The sequence below is a fragment of the Halichoerus grypus genome, chromosome 4, assembly GCF_964656455.1.
Source record: "Halichoerus grypus chromosome 4, mHalGry1.hap1.1, whole genome shotgun sequence".
Taxonomy (NCBI): Eukaryota; Metazoa; Chordata; class Mammalia; order Carnivora; family Phocidae; genus Halichoerus; species Halichoerus grypus.
In genome coordinates this window covers 192,266,978-192,289,352 of record NC_135715.1, presented here as the reverse complement: position 1 = coordinate 192,289,352, position 22,375 = coordinate 192,266,978, and the positions used below count along the sequence as shown (strand labels likewise).

General features: G+C 49.8%; 2 protein-coding genes across 3 annotated transcripts in view; both read left to right on the top strand.

The window, feature by feature from the left end:
- Positions 1-2,054: 2,054 nt before the first annotated feature.
- Positions 2,055-3,417, top strand: LOC118551696 (olfactory receptor 6B2). Its single transcript, XM_036117628.2, has one exon. The coding sequence runs from the start codon at positions 2,154-2,156 to the stop codon at positions 3,090-3,092; it is 939 nt and encodes a 312-aa protein (XP_035973521.2). The 5' UTR covers positions 2,055-2,153; the 3' UTR covers positions 3,093-3,417.
- Positions 3,418-12,440: 9,023 nt separating this feature from the next.
- The window catches only part of NDUFA10 (NADH:ubiquinone oxidoreductase subunit A10), a 51,874-nt gene continuing 41,939 nt past the window's right edge, over positions 12,441-22,375 (top strand). Inside the window, exons 1-5 of one of the 2 annotated variants that reach the window (XM_036117625.2) lie at positions 12,441-12,604; positions 15,566-15,734; positions 16,431-16,646; positions 18,881-18,967; positions 22,078-22,199. In XM_036117625.2, the coding sequence (XP_035973518.1) occupies positions 12,530-12,604; positions 15,566-15,734; positions 16,431-16,646; positions 18,881-18,967; positions 22,078-22,199 (669 nt within the window). In that variant the 5' untranslated portion in view covers positions 12,441-12,529. The remainder of the gene's footprint in view (positions 12,605-15,565; positions 15,735-16,430; positions 16,647-18,880; positions 18,968-22,077; positions 22,200-22,375) is intronic. The other variant, XM_036117623.2, reaches the window with a different exon arrangement.

Sequence of the window (22,375 nt, the reverse complement as noted above, 5' to 3'; positions counted from 1 at the left end):
ATTAGTTGACCGTAGAGTTGAGGGTCCATTTCTGGGCTCTCTATTCTGTTCCATTGATCTATGTGTCTGTTTTTGTGCCAGTACCATACTGTCCTGATGATGACAGCTTTGTAATAGAGCTTGAAGTCCGGAATTGTGATGCCGCCAGCTTTGCTTTTCTTTTTCATCATTCCTCTGGCTATTCGGGGTCTTTTCTGGTTCCATACAAATTTTAGGATTGTTTGTTCCAGCTCTGTGAAAAATGTCGACAGTATTTTGATAGGGATTGCACTGAAAGTGTAAATTGCTCTAGGCAGCATAGACATTTTAACGATGTTTATTCTTCCAATCCATGAGCATGGAATGTTTTTCCATTTCTTTGTGTCTTTCTCAATTTCTTTCATAAGTATTCTGTAGTTTCTAGAGTACAGATCCTTTACCTCTTTGGTTAGGTTTATTCCTATCTTATGACCTATCTTATGGTTTTTGGAACTGTTGTAAATGGAATCGATTCATTAATTTCTCTTTCTTGTTACATTGTTAGTGTATAGAAATGCAACTGATTTCTGTGCATTGATTTTGTATCCTGCCACATTGCTGAATTACTGTATGAGTTCTAGTAATTTGGGGATGGGGTCTTTTGGGTTTTCCACATAAAGTATCATGTCATCTGTGAAGAGTGAGAATTTGACTTCTTCTTTGCCAATTTGAATGCCTTTTATTTCTTTTTGTTGTCTGATTGCTGAGGCTAGGACTTCTAGTACTATGTTGAACAATAATGGCAAGAGTGGGCATCCTTGTCATGTTCCTGACCTTAAGGGAAAAGCTCTCAGTTATTCCCCATTGAGAATGATATTTGCTGTGGGCTTTTCATAGATGGCTTTTATGATATTGAGATATGTTCCCTCGATCCCTGTATTTTGAAGAGTTTTAATCAGGAAAGGATGCTGTATTTTGTCAAATGCTTTCTCTGCATCGATCGAGAGGATCATATGGTTCTTGTCTTTTCTTTTATTAATGTGACCTATCGCATTGATTGATTTGCGAATGTTGAACCACACTTGCATCCCAAGAATAAATCCCACCTGGTTGTGGTGAATAATCCTTTTAATGTACTGTTGGATCCTATTGACTAGGATCTTGCCGAGTATTTTGGTATCCATGTTCATCAGGGATATTGGTCTGTAATTCTCCTTTTTGTTGGTAGACTTCTCTACTCTTGCTGCCCCAGCCACCTTTCTGCCATCTGCTTTCTTTCCTCCAGAATTGGTTCAAAATCTTTCCCTTGCTGATATCCCCCTTCTGGTCTCTTTTGATGTTCTGATGTTATGGGTTTTTATCTTCTTTTTAAGATTTTATTTATTTATTTATTTGAGAGAGAGAGAGAGAGCGCAAGCGAGCATAAACAGGGTGAGGGGCAGAGGGAGAAGGAGGCTCCCTGCTGATCGGGGAGCCCCACACATGCCAGGCTCAATCCCAGGACCCCAGGATCATGACTTGAGCCAAAGGCAGATGCTTAACCGACTGAGCAACCCAGGTGTCCCTGTGTTTTTATCTTTTTACTCCTTTGTCATATTCTCAGGGGTTTTGAGATGGCATAAAGATAGATATGTGACCACTCTCCCCTCTTGGCCCGGGAGACTTCCGCTACTCCCAAAGACCCCCAGCCCTGCGGGTATGTCTGGGTCCAGGGTCTGGCTAAACTGGGACACCATATCCCACCGTCCCATGAGCCCTGCTGCTGTCCCTTCCTCTTACAAAATCAACTCTGAAACCAGGTGGAAGGTTCAGTATCCACTGATTTAGAAAGAGCGTGCCCGATGACCAACGACAGGCCCAGGTAACACCGGCTGCAGAGAGCCTATCGTCTTTAGAATCTTTGGAGAACTCCAGGTTGTAGGGAAACAGGACCACCGTGGGATACTTGGGGGAGGATATGGGTGGGCATTCCAGAGCCCCACTCTTAGCGTGACCAGCCCCAAGGACACCAGGAACTTCCTGATGGGAAAGGCTTCACTTGGAGACAGTTTCTGCTCCCTCTGCTGCTCATGGAGCCAGGCGCCTGATCTCTGGGCTGAAACTCTCCTGCAGGGTGAGCTCTGCCTTCTCCCCCCGAGGCCCCACAGCCCCTCACTCTGGAATGGTGGTGTTTTGCAGGCTCCCAGCACACAAGGATGAGGGGAGAGAATGTCACCCAGGTCAGCATGTTCATTATGGTGGGCTTCCCCACGGCCCCTCAACTGCAGTATGTGCTCTTCCTCCTCTTCCTGCTCACCTACCTCTTTGTGCTGGTGGAGAACCTGGCCATCATCCTCACCGTCCGGACAAGCTCCTCCCTCCACAGGCCCATGTACTACTTTCTGGGCTCCATGTCTTTTCTGGAGATCTGGTACGTATCTGACATCATCCCCAAGATGCTGGGTGGTTTCCTCCTGCAGCAGAAACACATCTCCTTTGTTGGGTGCATGACTCAGCTCTACTTCTTCAGCTCCTTGGTGTGCACTGAATGCGTGCTCCTGGCCTCCATGGCCTATGATCGCTACGTGGCCATCTGCCACCCCCTGCGCTACCAAGTCATCATGACCATGGGGCTCTGTGTCCAGCTGGTGGTCTTCTCCTTTGTGAGCGGCTTCTCCATCTCCGCCATCAAGGTGTACTTTATCTCCAGCGCCACGTTCTGTGGCTCCAATATCGTGAACCACTTCTTCTGTGACATTTCCCCTATCCTCAAACTAGCCTGCACAGACTTCTCGACTGCAGAGCTGGCGGACTTCATCCTGGCCTTCATCATCCTGGTGTTTCCCCTCATGGCCACCGTGCTCTCCTATGGACACATCACCCTGGCTGTCCTGCACATCCCCTCGGCCACTGGCCGCTGGAGAGCCTTCTCCACCTGTGCCTCCCACCTCACCGTGGTCACCATCTTCTATACGGCCATGATCTTCATGTACGTCCGGCCTCAGGCCATCGATTCCCGGAGCTCCAACAAGCTCATCTCTGCTGTTTACACTGTCCTCACCCCAATAATCAACCCGTTGATCTACTGTCTGAGGAACAAGGAATTTAAGGCTGCCTTGAAAAAGGCTCTTGGGCTAGGTCACTCTTCACAATAGGACAGTCAAACATCCTGAAATCTAATTTGTAGTGATAATAAAATGCTATCTTATATTGCACTTTATGCTTTTTAAAGTAAATCTGCAAATGAAATATAGCAAACTATAGAACCACACAGAAATAATAAACCTTTATCTGTTTTTGTTTTCACAAAGGGCAGCGGTCACTTTGGGTATTTTTTGAGGTTTTTATGAATGCAGTTGTGAAGATGCTTTTATGTTTCTTTCATTATGATGCTTGGGTGAATCCTTGATGTTTTTGCATGTAGCAATGATTCATGCATATCATGTATAATATTGCACCGTGTAAATGTATCACAATGCACTATGCATTGACTCTGTGGACAGTGTTAGGGATGATGCTTATTATTATTATTATTATGGCTAATACCGTGGTGAACATTTCTTTTCACTAACATACACTGAGTTTTGCTAGCTGTGTGCGTAGGCTGGACCGAGGTACACGTAAATGACACCGATAATTGCTGCAACATGAGGTATGTGTTTTGGCAGGTTTAGTAGGAACTGCCAAACTGTTTTCCAGGGTGGGTGCACCGACTTTTCGCTCCCATGAGCAGTGTGTGAGGGTCCCAGCAGTCTGGAGCCTCCCCAACACTTGGTGTCATTGTAGTTCCCCGGGGGGACAAATGCAGAGTGCCCCGGTGATGTTAGGGTCTGTTGTCTTGGGTGTGTGCATTCTCGAGTGCCCATCACCGGGGCGTCCCCTAGTCTCAGCTATAGTTGCTGTTTCTTTATAACACGTGGGCATTCTTACATGCCTCTGTTGTTGCATTTACTGCAAAAATGTCCTAGAAAGGCTTGCCTTTACATTCCCAAAAACATGTCTTCCAATGAGGAGCACTGCTTTATTATGACATCTAGTTTGTACATTTTCTCCCATTACACTTGGTTTATTTTCCATTTAAGAAGTGCTTGCTTATTCCAAGCCATAAAGATATTCTCCTATTTAATTCTAGAAGCTTTATTGTTTTACCTTTCATGTTTAGATTTACAACCCATCTGAAACTGATTTTTTTTTTTTTTTATGGCATGTGATATGGGTTAAAGTTCATCCTTTTCTATATGGGTATCAAATTGACCCCGTACCCACCATGTATTGAGAAGACCATGTCTTCCCCTCTGCACTGTCACCCTTTCCATAAACCACATATCTATCTATCCATCCACGCACCCATCTATCTATCCAGCCATCCTCCTCTTTTCGGACTCTTTATTCTGTTCCATTTGTCTTTGTGTCTCTTCCTGCACCAATGCTGTGTTGTTGTAGTTACTATAGCTTTTTTGTATCCTGATATCTGGTATTAAATCCTCCATCCTTGTTCTTGTTTTTCAAGATTGCCTTGGTTATTCTTAGCCCTTCCCAAATGGGTGGTAGGGGATATAAATTTGAGAATTGGCTTGTCAATTTCAACAAAAGAAAAATTTGTTGGATTTTTTATTGGGATTGTAATGAATCTATAGATCAATCTGGAGAGAACTGTCATCTTTACAATTTTGAGACTCTTAATCCAAGAGCAAGGCACACGCCTATATTCATTTACAACTTCCTCAACTTCTCAATACTGTTTTGTGATTTTCAGCATATTGATCTTTCACATCTTTCTGCATATACGAGTTTTGGGGTTTTTTAAACTAACACAAATGGTAACTTTTTAAACATTTTATTTTTTAAATTAAATTACCTCTGTTCCTTTGTTGCTGGTCCATAGAACACTATTTTTAAACTTTCTTTTTTGAAATAATGAGAGATTTACAGGAAGTTGCAGAAAAATATGGAGGGAGGTTCTCTGTGTGCTTTGCCCAGCCTTCCTGGATGACACCATCCTGCATGACTAGCTCAGCTCAGTATCAGGACACTGACTTCAATGCAACCCACAGAATGGATTCACATCCCACCAGTTACACATGCACTCATCATTCACACATGTAGCTCCGTAGTTTTATCACCCGTGTAGCTTTGTGGACTACCACCTTCATAGCATGTGGAATGTTTCCATCACCACAGGACACACACTTGATGTCCTAGCCTCTGGCAACCACGAATCTGTTCTCTGTCTCTATAATGTTGTTATTTCAAGGATGTTATATAAACAGAATCATAGTGTGTGCAATCTTTTGAGATTGGTTCTTTCCAATCCACAAAATTCTCTGGAGGTCCATCCAGGCTGTGTGTCAACAGTCTGTTTTTGTTGCCAACAAGTGTTCTGCACCACGGCTGAACTGTTCACCTGTTGAAGGACACGCGGGGCTGTTCCCGGTTGCCAGCTGTGAGGCGTGAACGTGCAAGCAACACTCAAGTACAAGTCTCTCTGTGAAGCTAAGTTTTCATTTCTCTGGGGTAAATGCCCAGGAGAACAAGTGCTCATTTGCATCATTGTTGTATTATAGCTCATTTTTAGTGCTAAAGGGAACTGCCAACTCTTTGGCAGAGAGGCTGTGCCATTTTCTGTTCCCGCCAGCAGTGAGCAAGTGAGCAGTCTGGGCATCTTCTCCAGCATCAGTGTCATCACTGTGTCTTACTTAGCCTTTCTGGAAAGTACGCAGTGGTGTCTCATTGTGGTTTGATTTACATTTCTCTAACTGCTAATGATGTTGAGCATCCTTTCCTGTGCTTACTGGCCATCCGCATGTCCTCGTCAGTGAAGTCTGTTCACATCTCTTTCCTATTTTTTTTTTTTTTTAAGATTTATTTGAGAGAGAGAGCACTAGCAGGAGGAGGGGCAGAGGGAGAGAGAGAATCTCAAGCAGACTCCAAGCTGAGTGGGAAGCCCAATATAGCGCTTGATCCCAGGACCCTGAGATCATGACCTGAGCCAAAATCAAGAGTTGGGTGCTTAACTAACTGAGCCATCCAGGCATGCCTCCCATTTTTTAAGTGGATTGTTAATGTTCAGTTTTGGGAGCTCTTTACATATTCTAGATGCAAATCCTTTGTCAAATTGCACACTTTTTCTCCCCATCTGATGTCTGCCTGTTTGGTAAAGTCCCTGTAGAACAAACATTTAAATTTTGCTGAGTTCCAGTGTAGCTTGCTTTCCTTCTGTGTATCATGCTCTTGATGTCAAGTCCAAGAATTCTTCCCCTCATCCCGGGTCCTGAAGGTTTTATTCTAGGACTGTTTTCTAAAAGCTGTATAGTCACATTTACATTTAGGTCTGTGATCTGTTTTGAGTTAATTTTTGCATATGGTGTGAAGGTCATATCAAGGATGTCCAGTTTCTGCGACACCATTGTGCAAGAAGCTATCCTTCCTTTACTGAATTGCATTTGTACCTTTATAAAACATCAGGTGAGGGTATCTGTGTTGGCTTATTTCTGGTCCTCTGTTCTGTTGATCTCTGTGTTTGTCCCTCCACCAATACTGCACGGGCTTGAGAAATGTAGCTATTTAGTAAATTCTTAACATTGCAAGAATGATTGGTTCCCCCCACTTTATTCTTTTTCAAAATGATTACGGCTATTCTAGGGCCTGTACGTTTCCTTATAAATTTCATAATAAGCTTGTTTATGTGTACAAAGGATCTTGACGGGGTTTTGGTAGGAACTGCATGAAGCCTACAATCATTTTGAGGAGAACTGGCATTGTTGCTCTGCTGAGTCTTCCAACACAGTGACACAGCAAGTCTCTCCAGCGATTAGTTTTCTCTGACTTCTTTCTCTGGTGGTTTGTGGTTTGCAGCATACAGATCCTATACATGCTTTGCTAGATGATACGTAAGTATTACATTTTTTTTTTCTGGAGCAATCATAAATGGTATTGCATTTTTAAATTTCAGCCTTCACTTATTTGTTCGTAATATATAGAAATGCAGATTTTTGTGTGTTGACCTTGTAACCTGCAAGCTCACAGACCTCATTTATTAGTCCTAGGGGCTCTTTGGGGTATATTGGTTTGGATTTTCTACCTAGCCAATCATGTAATCTATGAATAAAGGCAGTGTAATTTCTTCCTTTCATATCCTTTTTATTCCTGCCTTTCTGTACTGTTTAGGATTCCAAGGCTCTGGTGAATGAGAGCAGGGAAAGGGTATCTTTGCTGCTTCCTCTCGTATAAGGATAAGAAGGAAAGCATCAGCCCTTCACCATCAAGTGTGATGTCCGCTGTGGGGTTTGTAGACGTTCCTTACCAAGTTGAAGCAGCTCCTCCCTTCTTCCCTGCTTGCCAGGATGGTCTGTTTTGTTATGTTTTTGTTTTTCTTAAACATGAATGAGTGTTGTATTTTGTCAAATGCGTCTTCTACTGCAGGTGTTCTGACCACTGATTTTTTTCTTTACCTGTTAAGGTGGATTGCAGTGACTGACTTTGAATATCAAATCAGCTTTGCAACCTTTAAACAAATCCCATTTGGTGGTGGTGTGGTCTTCATTTTTTATTCATTGCTGGATTCAATCTGATAACATTTTGTGAATTGTGAATTTTTGCGTCTAAGTTCATGAGAAATATTGGCGTATGTTTTTTTCTTTCTTTTGGTGCTATCTTTTTCTGTCTGGGTACCATAAAATGGGCTGGGGAGCATTCCCTCTTCTTCTATTTTCCAGAGGAGACTGTATAGAGTTAAGTCTTCAAGTGTTTGGCAAAATTCTCCAGTGAAATCATCTGGGTGTGGGAATTTTTTTGGGGGGGGCAGTTTTGAAATTACAAATTCAATTTGGATAATTTAGGTTATCAAGTAATTGTTAGGGCTTATGTCTGTTTTCCTTTTTCTTTCTTTCCTCTGCTTCTTTCCTCTTACCTTTTGGTTGGAAACCTTTACATTTTTTAGAGATCCATCTTGATTTAGTTATAGTGTCATAATAATAATTCCACTTGCTTAGGAGGTGGTGTTTGGGCAGTGCGGTTCTGTATCGTGCGGTTTCTTTCGCGGTGGCTCACAATCTGTCATATCCCTGCTTTACCACTTCAGGCGAATAGTCAACTTTTGTTGACGTCCTTGTACCCTCCCCAATTTCTCCATGTGATCGTTCTGTTTCCTCCACAAAGCCATGCTTCCACCATCTGACGGGATCTGCGAAGCTCACGAAGGAGGTCTGTTCTATTTCCGCCCACGCCACGGCTCTCCCGTAGCCACACTTTATGGGTGGGGTCTGCTGGAAGCGTCTCTGTGTTCCTTCCCCTCAGAATGTCTTTGTTTCCCCCTTTACACCTGAAGGACAGATGTGCTGGGTACAGGAGCCCAGCCCAGGGGGCTCCTTCCTCTGTGTGGATGGACAGTCCCCCCAATGCCACCAGCTGAGCCCAGCATCACTGGCAAAGGGGGCAGTCAGGAGTCCACCAACAAGAAGTGGTCGGGGAAAGTAAAACAGGAACACTTCCCAGGTAATGTTATGAATCCAGTATTATCCTGATAGTATAACCTTACAAAGATGGTCCAAAGTGAAAACTACAGCCCATCTCCCTCATGAATATACATGTAAAATTGTTTTAAAATATTTGCAAATGGGATTCAGCAATATACAAAGAGTATGACACAATATGACCATGTGGGGTTTAGTCCAGGGATACAAGGTTGGTTCAGGATTCAAAAACCAATCACTGAGATCCACTGTATTAACAGGCTAGAGCAGAAAAGTCACATGCTTCTATCAACAGATGCAGAGAAACTGCTTAACAGAATCTAACGTCATTCATGGTAACAATGAACAATTCTCAGGAAACGAAGAACCGAGGGAGCTGCTCCAACTTCCTGAAGAGCATTTACAAGTCTCCTGGAGTTAGCATCACACACAACCAAAACCTGAGTGTTTCCCCCTAAGAATGCACGGAGGTCGGCTCTTGCCACTGCTGCTCCCCACAGAACCAGAAGTTCCAGCGGGTGCAGTAAAGACGGGAAAAGAAGTGAAGGGCATCCAGGCTGGAAGGAACGAAATAAAACCGCTCCTTACAGATGACACAACTGTCTGCATAGGAATCTACACACCATCTTCTAGAACTAACAGTGTTTCAGCAAGGCCACGGGATACAAACTGAGCACACAAAAGCCAGCTGTGTTATGTACTAGCAACGAACACAAGGAACACAAAATTTAAAATATCATTCGAAAGCACTAAACGTTTTTTAAGTACTTAGGTGTAGACCTAACAAAACTGCCGAACTCCCATGCTGGAAGGTGTGCGGTGCTGGTGGCAGGAGTGAGAGAGGGCGCAAATAAATGCGGGGCGTCTGCTGCGCAGGGGTGGGAGGAGTCAGCACAGCAAGAGGCCAATCCTCCCCAAACTGCTACACAGTTTTAACACAATTACTACCCAAATTGCAGCAAGAGTTTCTGTAAACGCAGAGAAGATAATCCTAAAATTTTTATGAAGAGGCAAAAGAAGTAGAACAGCTAAACCAATTTCGAAGGAGAATAAAGTTGGAGGAATTAGCCTATCGACTTGGACACTTACTCTATAGCTAGTCCTCAGTCTGCGGTATTGTTGAGACACATAGATGATAGGACAGAACAGAGAAGTCCCATATAAATACTACCGACATCTTTATTAAAGACTTTACTGAGGTAATTGCAGATTCACAGGCAATTGTTAAGAAATAACACACAGAGATCCTTTGTAAACTTTGCCCAATTTCTCCCAACAATCACATTTGCATAACCATCATACAGTATCACCACCAGGATGTGGATGCTCATTTGGTCCACTCACCTTCTTCAGACTTCCCGCATTTCCCGTACTTATTTGTGTCTGCGTCAGTGTGTGTGCTAAGTTTTATAGAATGTTTTCATCTGTGTAGGTTTTGGGTCCACCACCACAATCAAGACACTGCACTGCCCAACACCTCACGGATTCCTCAAGCCGGTCTTTTATAAGTGCATCACTTCCCTCCCTCTCCCTGCAAACCTACCCCCACTGCTGACCCCTGCAGCTACTAATGTGTACTGTCTCCGAAACGTCATTTCAAGATGTTGTGTAAATGGAGTTACACCTTCTCGGGAGTCATTCTCCACGTAGTGCGATTCCTCATTTGTTCTTCTTTTCCACTTCAGTGCTGACTGCGCTCCCTGGTGTGCACCTGTCAGTCTGCTCACCACTCCCCCTCTGGACGTCCCACCTGACTCCAGCATCTGGCTATTATAACACAGCTGCCACAAACACCCATGCTCGGGGTTTTGTGGGGTACCAAGTTCTCAGAAGAGCAGAAGTCGGAGGTGACACAGGGAGAATACTGCTTGAGACCTAGATCGGGCTGTACCTACAGCCGGATGCATGCATGGACTGCCCGGGTCTGGTGAGGTTTCCCTAGTGTGCTTTACACGGCTAGTCGGTGCTGATCCTCGGGTATTACGTAGCATCTCAGATGGAGACTGGACAGGTTAGGATTTGGGGGATAGTGTTCTGTAAGTGTATACTACATAAACGTGAATCTCATCAGTAAAGTCTCAAAGGTCATGTGATCTCAGGATAGAGCAAGTATCTCCTCTTGATCCAGAAACGTCAACTTCTTCTTATGAATCAACATTGAATTTTCTCTCATTTGGTTTCACTGTGGTAGTGATTATGCAGTCACTCAAACTGCAGCTGGACACAAGTGTAACTTGCAGGATATTTATAAATGAAGCTCACTTGGAAGTGAATTTCCTGAGTGCATGTTTTCCTTTTCCAGTGTTTCTGGACAGGGAAGGACAGTACTGGTTGGAGCTGGCTACCAAAGTCCCGTAACAGCGTTTATGAATGGTCTCACAACGAGGAACACTTGAAACATATTATCTATTTCTGTGTACCAAGAGCTTAACTTACTGTAGTTACAAGATTAACCTGTTTAAATAAATTTTGATTTACAAAGAGTAGTTGGGAAGCATTATACATAATATCTCTTACTTCAATATTCATCATGAATGTTAGTGTTCAGAGCTGTGCCCCACAGACTCTGTCCCCTGCCGTTCTGTCTCAGGATCCATCCCTGGAGGAGGTACCAGGGAGGAGAGGAGGCCAGGTCTGGAACAGGCCTTGACAGGGAGGCAGCTCCCAAAAGAGTGGTGGAGAGGGCCTGCGAGGCCTGACCATGCATCACCTGGCAGGGATGTGTGACTGCGGTCTCTCTCTCTGTCTCACTCTGCCCTCAGGACCAGTTGCTCACACAAGGGCTTTGTCTTGGGAAAGAACATAAAAGATGTGTCTTCATCTGGGGTAAAGCTGGGCAAGAAAACTGGAACGCTAGAGGCAACAGGTGAATGGGATAGGTAACAAAGCAAGATGAGAAGAGGACAGAGAGCCCTTCCCTGAACTCTGACTCGAGACAGGATGTGGAGGGAGGCCTTGGGTAGGTGGTGACCCCACGGGGCTGGAGGGCTTAGGGCTCCCTGGTCGCACCTGCTTACTGGAGGTGCACCTGCAACGTGTCAGGAGCTTTGCTTGGGGCTGGGGACACGGGGCAGGACGTGAACGTGGCCCCTGCTCTCTGGGAACGAAGGGTTTAGAACAGTGTTTCTCTCAATGCAGACCATTTCCATCGCAGTTCAGGGCCCATCCCAGATCTTCTAAGTCACTCTGGCTCCGCGGACTAGGGCTCTGCATTTCGGCCGAGCAGGAATTTTCGAATTAGGGAAATATCTGCTGAAAGACCTTCGTTTCCAGAACCGCATTCCCACCCTAGCAAACAATTCCACTACCATTCCGAAAAGCTGAGAACCAAATGGAAGTTAAACGATAGAAAACTTCGGGAGTTAAGAACCACGAGCCCGACAAGGCGCGACGCTAAAACCCTCCCGAACGTAAGGCTAGTAGGAAAGAAACCTCGCGTTAGGGTCAACTCGTGCTAACCTGAGCCCTGGAAGGACTGCGGTTAACCGAGAGCCCACTGCGCTTGTGTGTTCGGATGCCGTCCGAGGTGTGACAGGCCCGACCAGGCCTGGGGTCCCTCGTCACCAGCCGGGAGGACGAGGACGGGGACCCCCGCCCAGCGCCCCGGGGCGGAGAGGCCACGTCCGCCACCGCGGCTGCCTCCTGGCCCCGCCCCGCCCAGTCCCGAGCTACCTTCCGGGCTCGGACGGGCTTCGGGCCACCGAGAGAGGTCCGGGTGACTTTCAGGCCTGCACTTGCCAGCCCGGGGAATGTGGGAGGGCGGGGGGCGTCCCGGGCGCAGCGGCTGCCCGCGCAGGGGAGGCCTCGGCTCCGCGCCCCGCACGACCTCGGAACCCCCGCAGAGGGTCTCCAGGGCCTCTGTCGCGGCCCCAGGTCCACGTCGGGCGGCCGGACCCTGCAAGGCCCGGGCGGGGCGCCGGCGGAGGGGCAGCCGGCCCCAAGCGGCCAGCGGCCGGGAGCGCAGACCCCGCTCTCGGCGCCTGCGCCCGTCGCCCGGAAGCTCCCGGCAGGCGCCGCGCGGGCACCCCGGCCGTGACGTCACGGCGGCGCGCCGGCCGCGGAAGAGGACCCCGTCGCGACCGCGCCCCTCGGGTCCTTGAGCCGGTGCCGACCGCGGAGCAATGGCCTTGAGGCTGCTGAGGGTGGTCCCGGCGTCGGCGTCGGCGCGGGGCCTGGCGGTGGTCGCCCAGCGCGTGGTGAGGCGGGGAGCAGGCGGGCGGGGGGGTGCTGGCCTGTCTCCGGGCGCCGACCCCTCCTCATCTGCCCGGGCGTCCGGGCAGCGGCTTCTAGGGTCACTCTCTGGGGGAGCCCCGCTGCCCCCGGCATGTTTGGTCGTGAGTTGCGGCAGAGCTCATAGGGCGGGAGCCTCTCCAGGCCATGTTCTCCAAGCAGAACGCCGGGGACGGAGGTGAATCGCCGCTGGCCGCCTTGGTGCGGGAGGTCAGCTTGCAGGTGCCTCCGTGCAGGTGGGCGCGGGGCGCGCGAGCAGGTGCGGTGAGCCCGGGAGAGCCTGGGGTGGTGCTTACCCGCTGACGACCGTAGCCGCGCGGTCAGACCCAGTTAGGGCTCAGCCTGGCCGGGCGCCGCGGGGTGTGCCGTGGAGCAGAGCCCGAAGAGGCTCTTCGGTTAGACGAGGACGGCTTAGGAGAACTTCCACGGTGGACAGCGGCGGGATGACATCAGGGCGGAGGGGACACAAGAAGCCGAAGAACCGAGGCCGGAAACCTTACGAAACTTTATTTATAACCGTGCTGGTAGAATCGCTTCTTGGCTTGCTAATGCCTGGCACTGCATCCGTGTGCGACTGATTGTAAGGGGACTTGCTTGGTCTCCGTGCTAAAGATTCTGTTCGAAGGGTTTTGAATAGAGCAGTGTCATAGTCTTGTTAAAAAGTCATGTACGTGTTTTCAGGAGATGATTCAGGCCACCAAAGAGAAGAAACATAGAAAAGTGGGTACCTTTTTAATATCCAGTGTCCTGGGAATTGTGTTAGTGGAAGTGGGGGGCCCAGAATTAAGGGGGTCGTACTCTGCTGCAATGCAAGCACTAGACAGACCGCCTTGTAACAGTGTGTTCACTTCCTGGTACTTTTACAGGGGATGTAGATGAACTTCAGTAAGTCCAGAGAAAAATGAGTAAGATGGAAAGGGTATATGCCTTGTTACTTGAATAGTGGAAGGAATTGGAAATGTGTCATGAAAGATCTATTCTGTATGATTCTGGAGAGCAGTAAACGGGACTGAGGATGGGAAATTTTAGAGAATTGTACCATAATTCTATAAAAAAGCACTTTCTAAAGATTGCAGTCAGTAAATGGCTGATTGCTTGATCAAACGTTGCCGTGCACCTGCTTTGTGCCACATCTGTGCGACGACCAAGTCGTGCACACACATGGGAGCAGTTTGCACGTGGCTCATAGGTAGCCTGGAGGAAAGAGTGATTCATTTGTAGGGTGCGAGGTACGTTATGATTAACACCCCCTTACTCACCTCATCCGTTCCCTAGTCCACTTGGCATAAGCTACGCTGGCCTTGCTCATCTTGCCGTGCTCTGGCTCCAGGACTTTCCTGCTTACTGTTTCCTCTGCCTGAAAGACCCTCTTCCAAATGTCCACTTGGCCAGTTCCCTTGGCACCTTCCAGTCTTTGTTCAGTGTCACACTTCAGAGGCTCCTGGCCTGCCAGTATCGCCCGTGGCCCATCCCCTATGCCGTGCTGCCCTCCACGGCGATCATTTAATACGCTCTGTATGGTGGACTCCTGAACAACGCAAGTTTGAACTGCATGGGTCCACTTACTTGATGATTTTTTTTGATAAGTACAGTATTGTAAATGTATTTTCTCTTCTTTATGATCTTGATGTTTTCTCTAGCTTACTTTACTGTAAGGAAACAGTGAATAATACATGTAACAAAATATGTGTATTCAGTTGTTCATGTTATCAGTAAGGCTTCCAGTCAACAGTAGGGTATTAGTAGTTAAGTTTTTGGGGAGTCAAAAGTTGTACATGGATTTTCAAGTGCACAGAAGAGAGGAGGTCGGCACCCCAGCTCCTGCATTGCTCAAGGCTCAACTGTAATTACTTCTTTGTTTTGTTGTCCCATTGAATCCTTTGGCCCATTTCCATATCCCCGTTGTCTAGAAAACATGCTTTTCATTGTGTAGGCTCCTAATAAATACTTGTTGAATGAATAAATAAGTGAGTGAACATTTTTTTCATATGGTTTTTGGCTATTTTTAATCTTTCAGAATAAGCTGTGCATTCCTATTTTTCCTTATTCTATCAGTATTCCTCATTGATCGGTACAATCTTTATATACGCTAAGGATTTTCTTAGTTGTTTGCCTTTTGATTGTGTTTCTTTCTTGATGTGTGTGTGTGTTTTGTGCGTGTGGTGGTGGGGGTAGATCATTTGCCTTTTGAGCAGAGAATAGACTGGATTTGTTGGAGATAGGACATGAGGCAGGCATTGCACCGTAGACGAGAGATGGGAGATGTCTGCAAAATCATTGTGGCGCGGATAGGGAGGAGACGGTTGGCTCCAGAGAGGTTTAAGAGTTAAGGTCAGTAGGATTTTGTGAGTAATGATAGGGTTGGAGGAAGGTGGAGGATATCCAAGGTGATTCCCATGTGTGCTCCGATTTGCTTGCTGGATAGTGGATAGGGACTGTGGGAGGGAAAGCAGATTCGGGGGTTAGGGTATGGATGTTAAATTTCAGTTTTAAGCCTGCTAGCTTTCAGATATTTTCAGGACCTCTAGATGGAGCTGTTTAAAGGCAGGTAACTGGGTCCAGAGCTCAGGATAGAAGTCTGGCCTAGAAAAATGCTCTGTTCCCTTCCTCTCTTATTTCCCTTTCCTTCCTCCCTCCCTTCCTTTCATCCATCCATCCATCCATCCATCCAACTTTTATTGAACACGGTATGCATATTCTGTTCCAGGCCCTGTTCCAGGCCCTGAGGATTTAGCAGTGAACAAAACAGACAGTTCCCCTATCCTTATGAACTTACACTGGGGGTGGGGTAGGGAGACTGGTAATTAAACAAGTAAATAGGTAATAAAAATGTAGATGTTGGCATTTTTGTCACCAGGGGTTTTCTTGGCATTTTTACCTAATAGCTGCTGGTGTCTGCAGTAACCACATGCTGTTGTGTTTTTCAGGGGAGAATTCATACAAGTGTACAGTGCAAGCTACAGTATGGCCCTTTGGCCTACATACTCGGCGAAAGAACAACCAAAAGATTCACAGAACACAGCAAAGTGATAACTGTAGATGGCAATATATGTTCTGGAAAAGGCAAGCTCGCGAAAGAAATAGCAGAGAAATTAGGTATGGACTTCTGTCTTGTGGAGTACCTTCCTCCCAGGTGCACGGTTGCTTATCTGAGTTCGATTTTACTTTAACATTGACTAGGTAGAATTGGGCCCTGGGTATGTATTTTACATTTTTAAAATACATTAAAAGCTGTTTTTAATGTGTTAAGTTTAATGAACATTTTAAAAACCCATACTGGTTGTCAATTTGAATTGGAATTTTTTCTTGATAATGTCCACAGAGCATTTTCACATGAGCGGTCTTATTTGAGCTTTGTCGCACTCCTCTGAGTGGGGCCGTGATTACTGCTGTCATTCCCAGATGGATAAGAAGCTGTTGTCACATGGCTGGTTAGCGCAAAGCCAGGCTTTGAACCCCGTTCCCTGACTCCTGGTGAAGATGTCTGTCCGTCGTACTTTCCTGTAGTAGTTGACTGGCTGGTGCCCGCTCATACATGAGGGGCTCCTGCAGCGCTGGGCCCGCTCTCCTTTTTGGGAGGATCTCCCGCGGGGGCACCAGGGGGACCCTGTAACGCAGCTGTTCTGGACACATTGTCTTCAGCGTCCTGTGTAAACACAGGCGTGAGGGTAACTTTGCCCGGGTCCTAACCGACCAGCCTCTGCGATGTGTCCGGATGGGGCTTTGTTTCTGTGAGTCCCGGCTGCCTGCTGAGGGCAGGTGACGCACTCATGTCGCATTTCTTCTTCTCAGGCTTAAAGCACTTCCCGGAGGCAGGGGTGCATTACGCAGACAGCACTACGGGAGATGGGAGGGCCCTGGACCCGGAGCTCAGTGGCAGCTGCAGCGTGGAGAAGTTCTACGACGACCCGAAGAGTAATGACGGCAACAGCTACCGCCTGCAGTCCTGGCTGTACGCCAGCCGCCTCCTGCAGTTCGCGGACGCCTTGGAGCACCTGCTGAGCACGGGTGCGGCCCCCCTCTTGTGCGGTCCCGCCGTTTTAGATTGCCACTAAGTAGGGCTTTTCTTTGAGGGTATTTGATGAGGCAGGTTCTTTCTTCTTAATAAGATCATAAATTCCCCGAGGTTCACATTATTCCTGCTTCAGAATAGAGCGTGCTTAATAATATTTCATTTCTGTGCACTGGGGTGAGGTTTATGGAGTGTCGGGAATTTCCGTGCCGCTGCTCTAGGCTCACGGGGGAGAGGTATCCACAGATGCAGGAAAGAGAGCCTGTAAAGGGCTGTGATGAAGAGGAATCACACTCGTGCGGTGGAGCTGTGGTCACGCAGAGATGGGACACCCCAAACAGGCCTGTTTCTGAGGGCCAGGGATGGGCTGGGATTCACCATCCCCTGGTCGCTGCTAACCCTGGAGAAAGTGCAGAGGTGGGGAGGCAGAGCACAAAGGGCCCCACGGGCCCGTCCAGTGAAAGGGGGGTGTGTTTCTGGAAGCTGGCAAGAAATGGACAAGGGCCGATAGGGGGGCAGGCACTGTTCGGGGTCGGGGAGACAAGCAGCAGTGGTCAGGGTGTAAAGTCAGCGCAGAACAGGGTCCGGTCCGGGAGGGACGGCAGCATCCTGGGTACCGGCAGCGTGCGTTAAACTTGGCCCCTCCCGCCGAGCGTGCGGGGGCGCGCAGACCCTGCCGTGCTTGACCAGAGCCCCAGGCCTCGGAGGCGCTGAAGCTGTGGGTGGCAAACAGTGTGTCTGCACCCAGGAGCCTTGTGCCTGCCTCTTACAGCCGTGGTGGCCACACCGGAGCGGCTGTCAGTTACCCGGTGAGCTCATTTACGGACAGCTTTGCTGCCGCCTTGGGGGGTGCGTCGTGGGTGTGAGCGGGAAGATCTTGTAACGAGGGCCCCCGGGAACGGACGGCACTGTCCACAGACCTGCGCTGAGCCGGCAGGGTCCCTGTACACAGTGTGTGCCCCGAGGTGCGGGAGTCGCTCTCTCTGAACACTTACAGAGGAGTCTAGTGACTGTCTTGCTTTTCCAAAATTTTCTTAGTGACGCTTTTCTTCAGATGAACATAAGCCCTGATTTTGGTTAGTGCTGCTCCTGAGAAAGAATGCGGTCTCCCTTACGATGGTCTGTAGCAGGACCTGGCTTGCAGGAACTGCTTGGTCTTTGGACGTAATACTGAGACTTGGCTTACCCCAGATTCTTCTCGAAGCATACTTCAACCCTATCTCAGGACTCCCTGTTTCTTAGAGTGAAGAAGGAGCACTTTAAATGAAACCCCATTTCTTCCTGTGTTCCATTAATCATTGTACATTGTGTAAGTGCCTGCCGTGGGCTGGGTGCGTTCTAGGAGCCCGGGCGGAGGAGCGAAGGCTGCCGCCTGCTGGAGCTGACACTGTGGTAGGGAGAGAAAGCGTGAACGTGTGTACGTTCAGTGTCGCGTCCGGTAGTGAGAGGCTCGAAGGGCTTTGCAGTGGGGCCGGGGCCATGCTTCCATGTGGGGAGGTGACACAGCAGGGCCGAGTGCAAGGACACTGGCTGGAGCCCATGGGGACAGTGCTCAGAGCGGCTGTGGTCACAGGAGGCCACTGTGACGTGAGTGGGCTGGGAGTGGGCAGGATGGGGTCAGAGAAGTTGCCTGGGCAAGGTGGCTTTTCCTCTGGAGGTGTGAGCTGGCTCAAGCTCTGACGGTGCCCATCTGTTGCTGGGAGAGCGGCCGGGGGCCAGGGCGGAGGCAGGGCCTAGCTGGTGGCTGGGGCTGGGAGCTTGCCAGCTGCTGGGAGGCCTTGCTCTGGGAGGGGGGAGCTGTGGAAGCCGTGCACAACGGTCGGGTTCAAGATGTGGTTGGGAGGAAGCTGGTGGTTCACTGATGAATTGGGCACGGGGCACGGGGGGAGAGTCGTGGATGCCATTGGGGTCTGGCCGAGTGGTCGGGCCGGGGCGGGATTGGGGTGGGTAGACGGGATGGGAAAGCTGTGGTTTCAGACAGAAGTACCTTCCTCCTAACTGGATAGGTTATAGCTGACAGGGTGAGACAATGTTACATCGCCCGAACCAGAAGTGTTCTCACTTTTGAAAATGATTTCTCACTTAGAAGAGCACGTCTGTGCTTTTGAAAATATTTGGTATGCAAAGGGTGTTGTAAATAACTTTTGCCTTTCTAAAATGAAGTTACTCGTTTCCAGTACCTTGGTTTTTATCTGTCTGACTTTTGGTTTTGTTTCCCTGTTTCTAACAGGACAAGGTGTTGTATTGGAGCGCTCCATCTTCAGTGACTTTGTTTTCTTGGAGGCGATGTATAACCAGGGATTCATCCGGAAGCAGTGTGAGTCGGGGCTGCAGGCGGGCCTTCCTGGATGGGTTGTGTCGCTTTGTAAAGGCTCTCGCAGACTTCCTGTGCAGTTAGTGTGCTCTGTGCACGTCTGTTAAATACATGTGTAAGTGCCATTACTTGTTACATTAACAGGAAGAAAGAGGGTTCCTTCCACCCCCTTTTCCTCCTAAATTCCTATCTCCCGGTGAAAGCAGAGGGGCTCCACCCAACCTTGCCCAAAATCGCGTCTCCCCAGCCCTGTCTCTCTTCAGCCTTGCCGCTGTCTCTGACCTACTTTAATTTCGCTGAGCTAACCAGTTTCTAGCGTATGATTTTGTCTGTCATTAGGATGTCTGTTTTTCTTGTGCCCACACCTGCGTGACAGCCAGCATCTCATTGCCTTTTCCTTCTGTCTGCTGTGGCCCTGTTCTGGTGCTTCCAGGGACAGCAGCACCGTGTGGGGGTTGTTGGAGGTCTGACAGTGGACACGGACAAGGGTGAGGACTGGTCAAAGGTGGCCTGACCGAGGAGTTAGGGAAGCATGTCAGGGTGGGGTCGGGGTGTCTAAGGAGGCGTGTGCCAGGGCAGAGGTGGGGGGCCCTGTGCTCAGTCTGCCCGTGGACATTGTCACCTGAGTGCTCGGCTGCCTGGAGCTGGCGGCCAGCTTAGCCCTGGGGGGCCGAGTCCGGGGGGCTGGTTAGGGAATGGGGAGAGCCAGGCAAGCCAGAAGAGATTCGGGATTGAGGTGCTCCGCTCCGTCTGCTTGCATGTTCTGCCGTGAGGGCGGCTTGCCTGTGCTTGCAGAAGCAGCAGCCAGCGCCCTTGCTTCTGACCAGGGCACCGGTCCTCACCAGGCTCTCTGAGCAGCAGTTGAGGTCCGTTGGCCAGTGTTTCTGGGGTGCCAGGCTCTGTCCTTGCTGCCAGGGGGAAGACGACAGAAGACAAGGAAGGCTCTTGCCATCCTGGCCGGGGCGGGCATGAAAGCAGCATCGATGCCTGTTCCTCCAGGGGCTGTGGGGGCCCACAGGAGGACTCTTCACTGGCCAGGAGATGGGATGCTGTCAGCAGCAGTGTTCTGGAGGAGGGAGCCCGGGGCAGCAGGGCAGCAGGGCAGCGGCTTAGCTAGGGGAAGCATGGCTGGAGGTGCCTGCGGTGTTGATGGTGGGGAGGGCCGGTGCTGCTGGGGGGGGGGGGCCCAGGAGAGGCAGATGGGGGGGCACAAGGAGAGGCTTGCGCTCCCACAGAGGATGCTTGGCTTTTTCCTGAAAGTACTGAGGAGCCACCGAAGGTGTTAGGTGCGGGAAGGATGTGGCTGTGTCGAGTTCATTCATCTGAGGGATGCGTTTGGGGAGGGGAAATCAAAGGGAAGGAGGCTTGAGGTGGGGGAGGTCAGAGCAGGATGGCGCACGTTAGGATGACGGCCGCACTGGACGGGCAGCTTTGCGGGAGGAAGGTGGGGAGTAAAAGTGGATTCACCAGGCTTCTTGCCCCGTGAATAGGGTGGGAAGTGGCGGCGGGCTGGGAAGGAGGCCCTGCGGGGGTGTGCTGAGTTTGAGGTCCCCACGAGATGGCTGGGGGGAGATTCTGGCAGGTGGCTGCGTATCACAGATGTGGTTTGGGGGGATTGGCCTGGACCAGGGCTGCACTCGTCCCCGGAAAGCCCAGAGTGAGAGGCAAGCACTGAGGCCAGGATCCTTGGGCTTCTGGGTTTCTGGGGAGGGAAGCCTGCTGCAGAATTAAGCTGAGTGGGGTCCGTGAGGGTGGCAGGGGGACAGTCGTCACATGGGGTGTGCAGGGTTTCGTGGGACAGAAACTGAAGAGGTCCCTGGGGGAGGCTGATGACTAGTGAGAGTCGTTTCCGTGTTGGGTCAGGGGGAACAGAGGACTTCAGAGTAGATGGTACCGCGAGGTGGAAGGTCGCCTCCGAAGTGGGAGCGCTCACAGGAACACGGAGCAGGATGCTCGCCCGAGGGCGGGTGTGGCTGGCCTGGCTTCGGGCTGCCCAGGTGGGAAGCCGAGATGAGGCCGGGTGTTCCCTGCGCGGGCAGGAGAACAGGGCCCCCACGGGAGCCTCGGTCACTCACTGTGATGGCACCACCTGGGTATCTTTGTTTTCCTCCAGCTCAGACCCTTGCTGACCTGGGCCAAAGGTCTGTCTCGTGTGGCCGCTGAAACCGGACTCACTGCAGTGGTCACCTGAACATTTCCTCTAAAGCAAAATGGTTGTCTTTCTGTGGCTCCTAGCGTGAGCCCCGAAGTTGGTTGCTTCTGGAAGTTTCCACCATGTGAACTTCTGCAGAGATGGCAGTTTCTTGATGTTGCTCCTGTGGCGGGCGAGGGTGCTGGTTTCATTCCAGTGACCCAGCGTGCGCGCTGCCTTTCTGGTAGGGTCCTTGTGCGCCAGAGGACGTCGAGGTGCAGGGTGTCCTCCAAACAGCACGCGTGTTCTTTAGCCCCGTGGGTTGTACGTGGCTGTCCTGCACAGCAGTAACCCGGGGAGGGTGCTCTCGGCCTTGCTTTCTGTTTTATTTTGTGTTACTAAATCTGCCTCAGTAGGTAGTTCTGCGTAGCTGGTTAAGTTTACTGAAATACACTGAAACCAAGTAAATGTAGCTTCCCATTTTTCAGTTGAGTTATTTGAAAAAGAAAGTAAGAAAGGTCTGTACTTGCTGGAGAAGATGAGACCGTATCTGTTACTGCTGCACAGCGGATGTATGTGACGCGTTCCCGCCGCAGGCTGCCAGAGGGGACGCTCGTGTGCCCTCCCCGGCCTTCTCTGTGGCCAGGATGCCCTTAGAATCCGGCCTTTAGAATGTTCCGAAGGCCGGCGTGTAAGTCGCATCGTCCAGCTCTGTGGCTGTGGCGTGCGGTCTCTGGGCCCGGTGCTTGCGTTCTGTGGGGACGAGAAGCGCTGCGGGGCGGGGGCTGCCATCCCGGCACCTGCAGGGGGTCCCGTGTCGCGGGCACGCTGCCCGTGCTGACAGCTGTGCGTTCCGTGACTCACCGACTGACACGTGGCTCTGGGTGCTGCATCTCTCTCTGCCCTCTCACTCGCAGGCGCGCGTTTTGGGAGCGCCTGTGGCGGCCTGTGCATGACGGACGTGCCTCTCTCTCGTGTGCAGGTGTGGACCACTACAACGAGGTGAAGAAGGTCACCATCAGGGAATATCTGCCTCCTCACGTGGTGATCTACATCGACATGCCCGTTCCAGAGATCCAGAGTCGGATTCAGAAGAAAGGAAACGTAATTCAGCTTTTCAGTTGCAGCCCGCGCTCTTTTACGTGTCCTCATTATCTCGACGTGTCCTTGCAGATCAGCCCTTCCTGGTGGTGGTCACGGCAGTTTGCTGTCAGGCGCTGCGGGCCTTCACAGAGATGGGCGGCCCACACAGTGGGGCCCCTGAGCGTGGGCCCCTGTGC

Excerpts from the sequence above, each read along its gene's own strand:
- LOC118551696 (XM_036117628.2), top strand. The coding sequence starts at position 2,154 with ATGAGGGGAGAGAATGTCACCCAGGTCAGCATGTTCATTATGGTGGGC.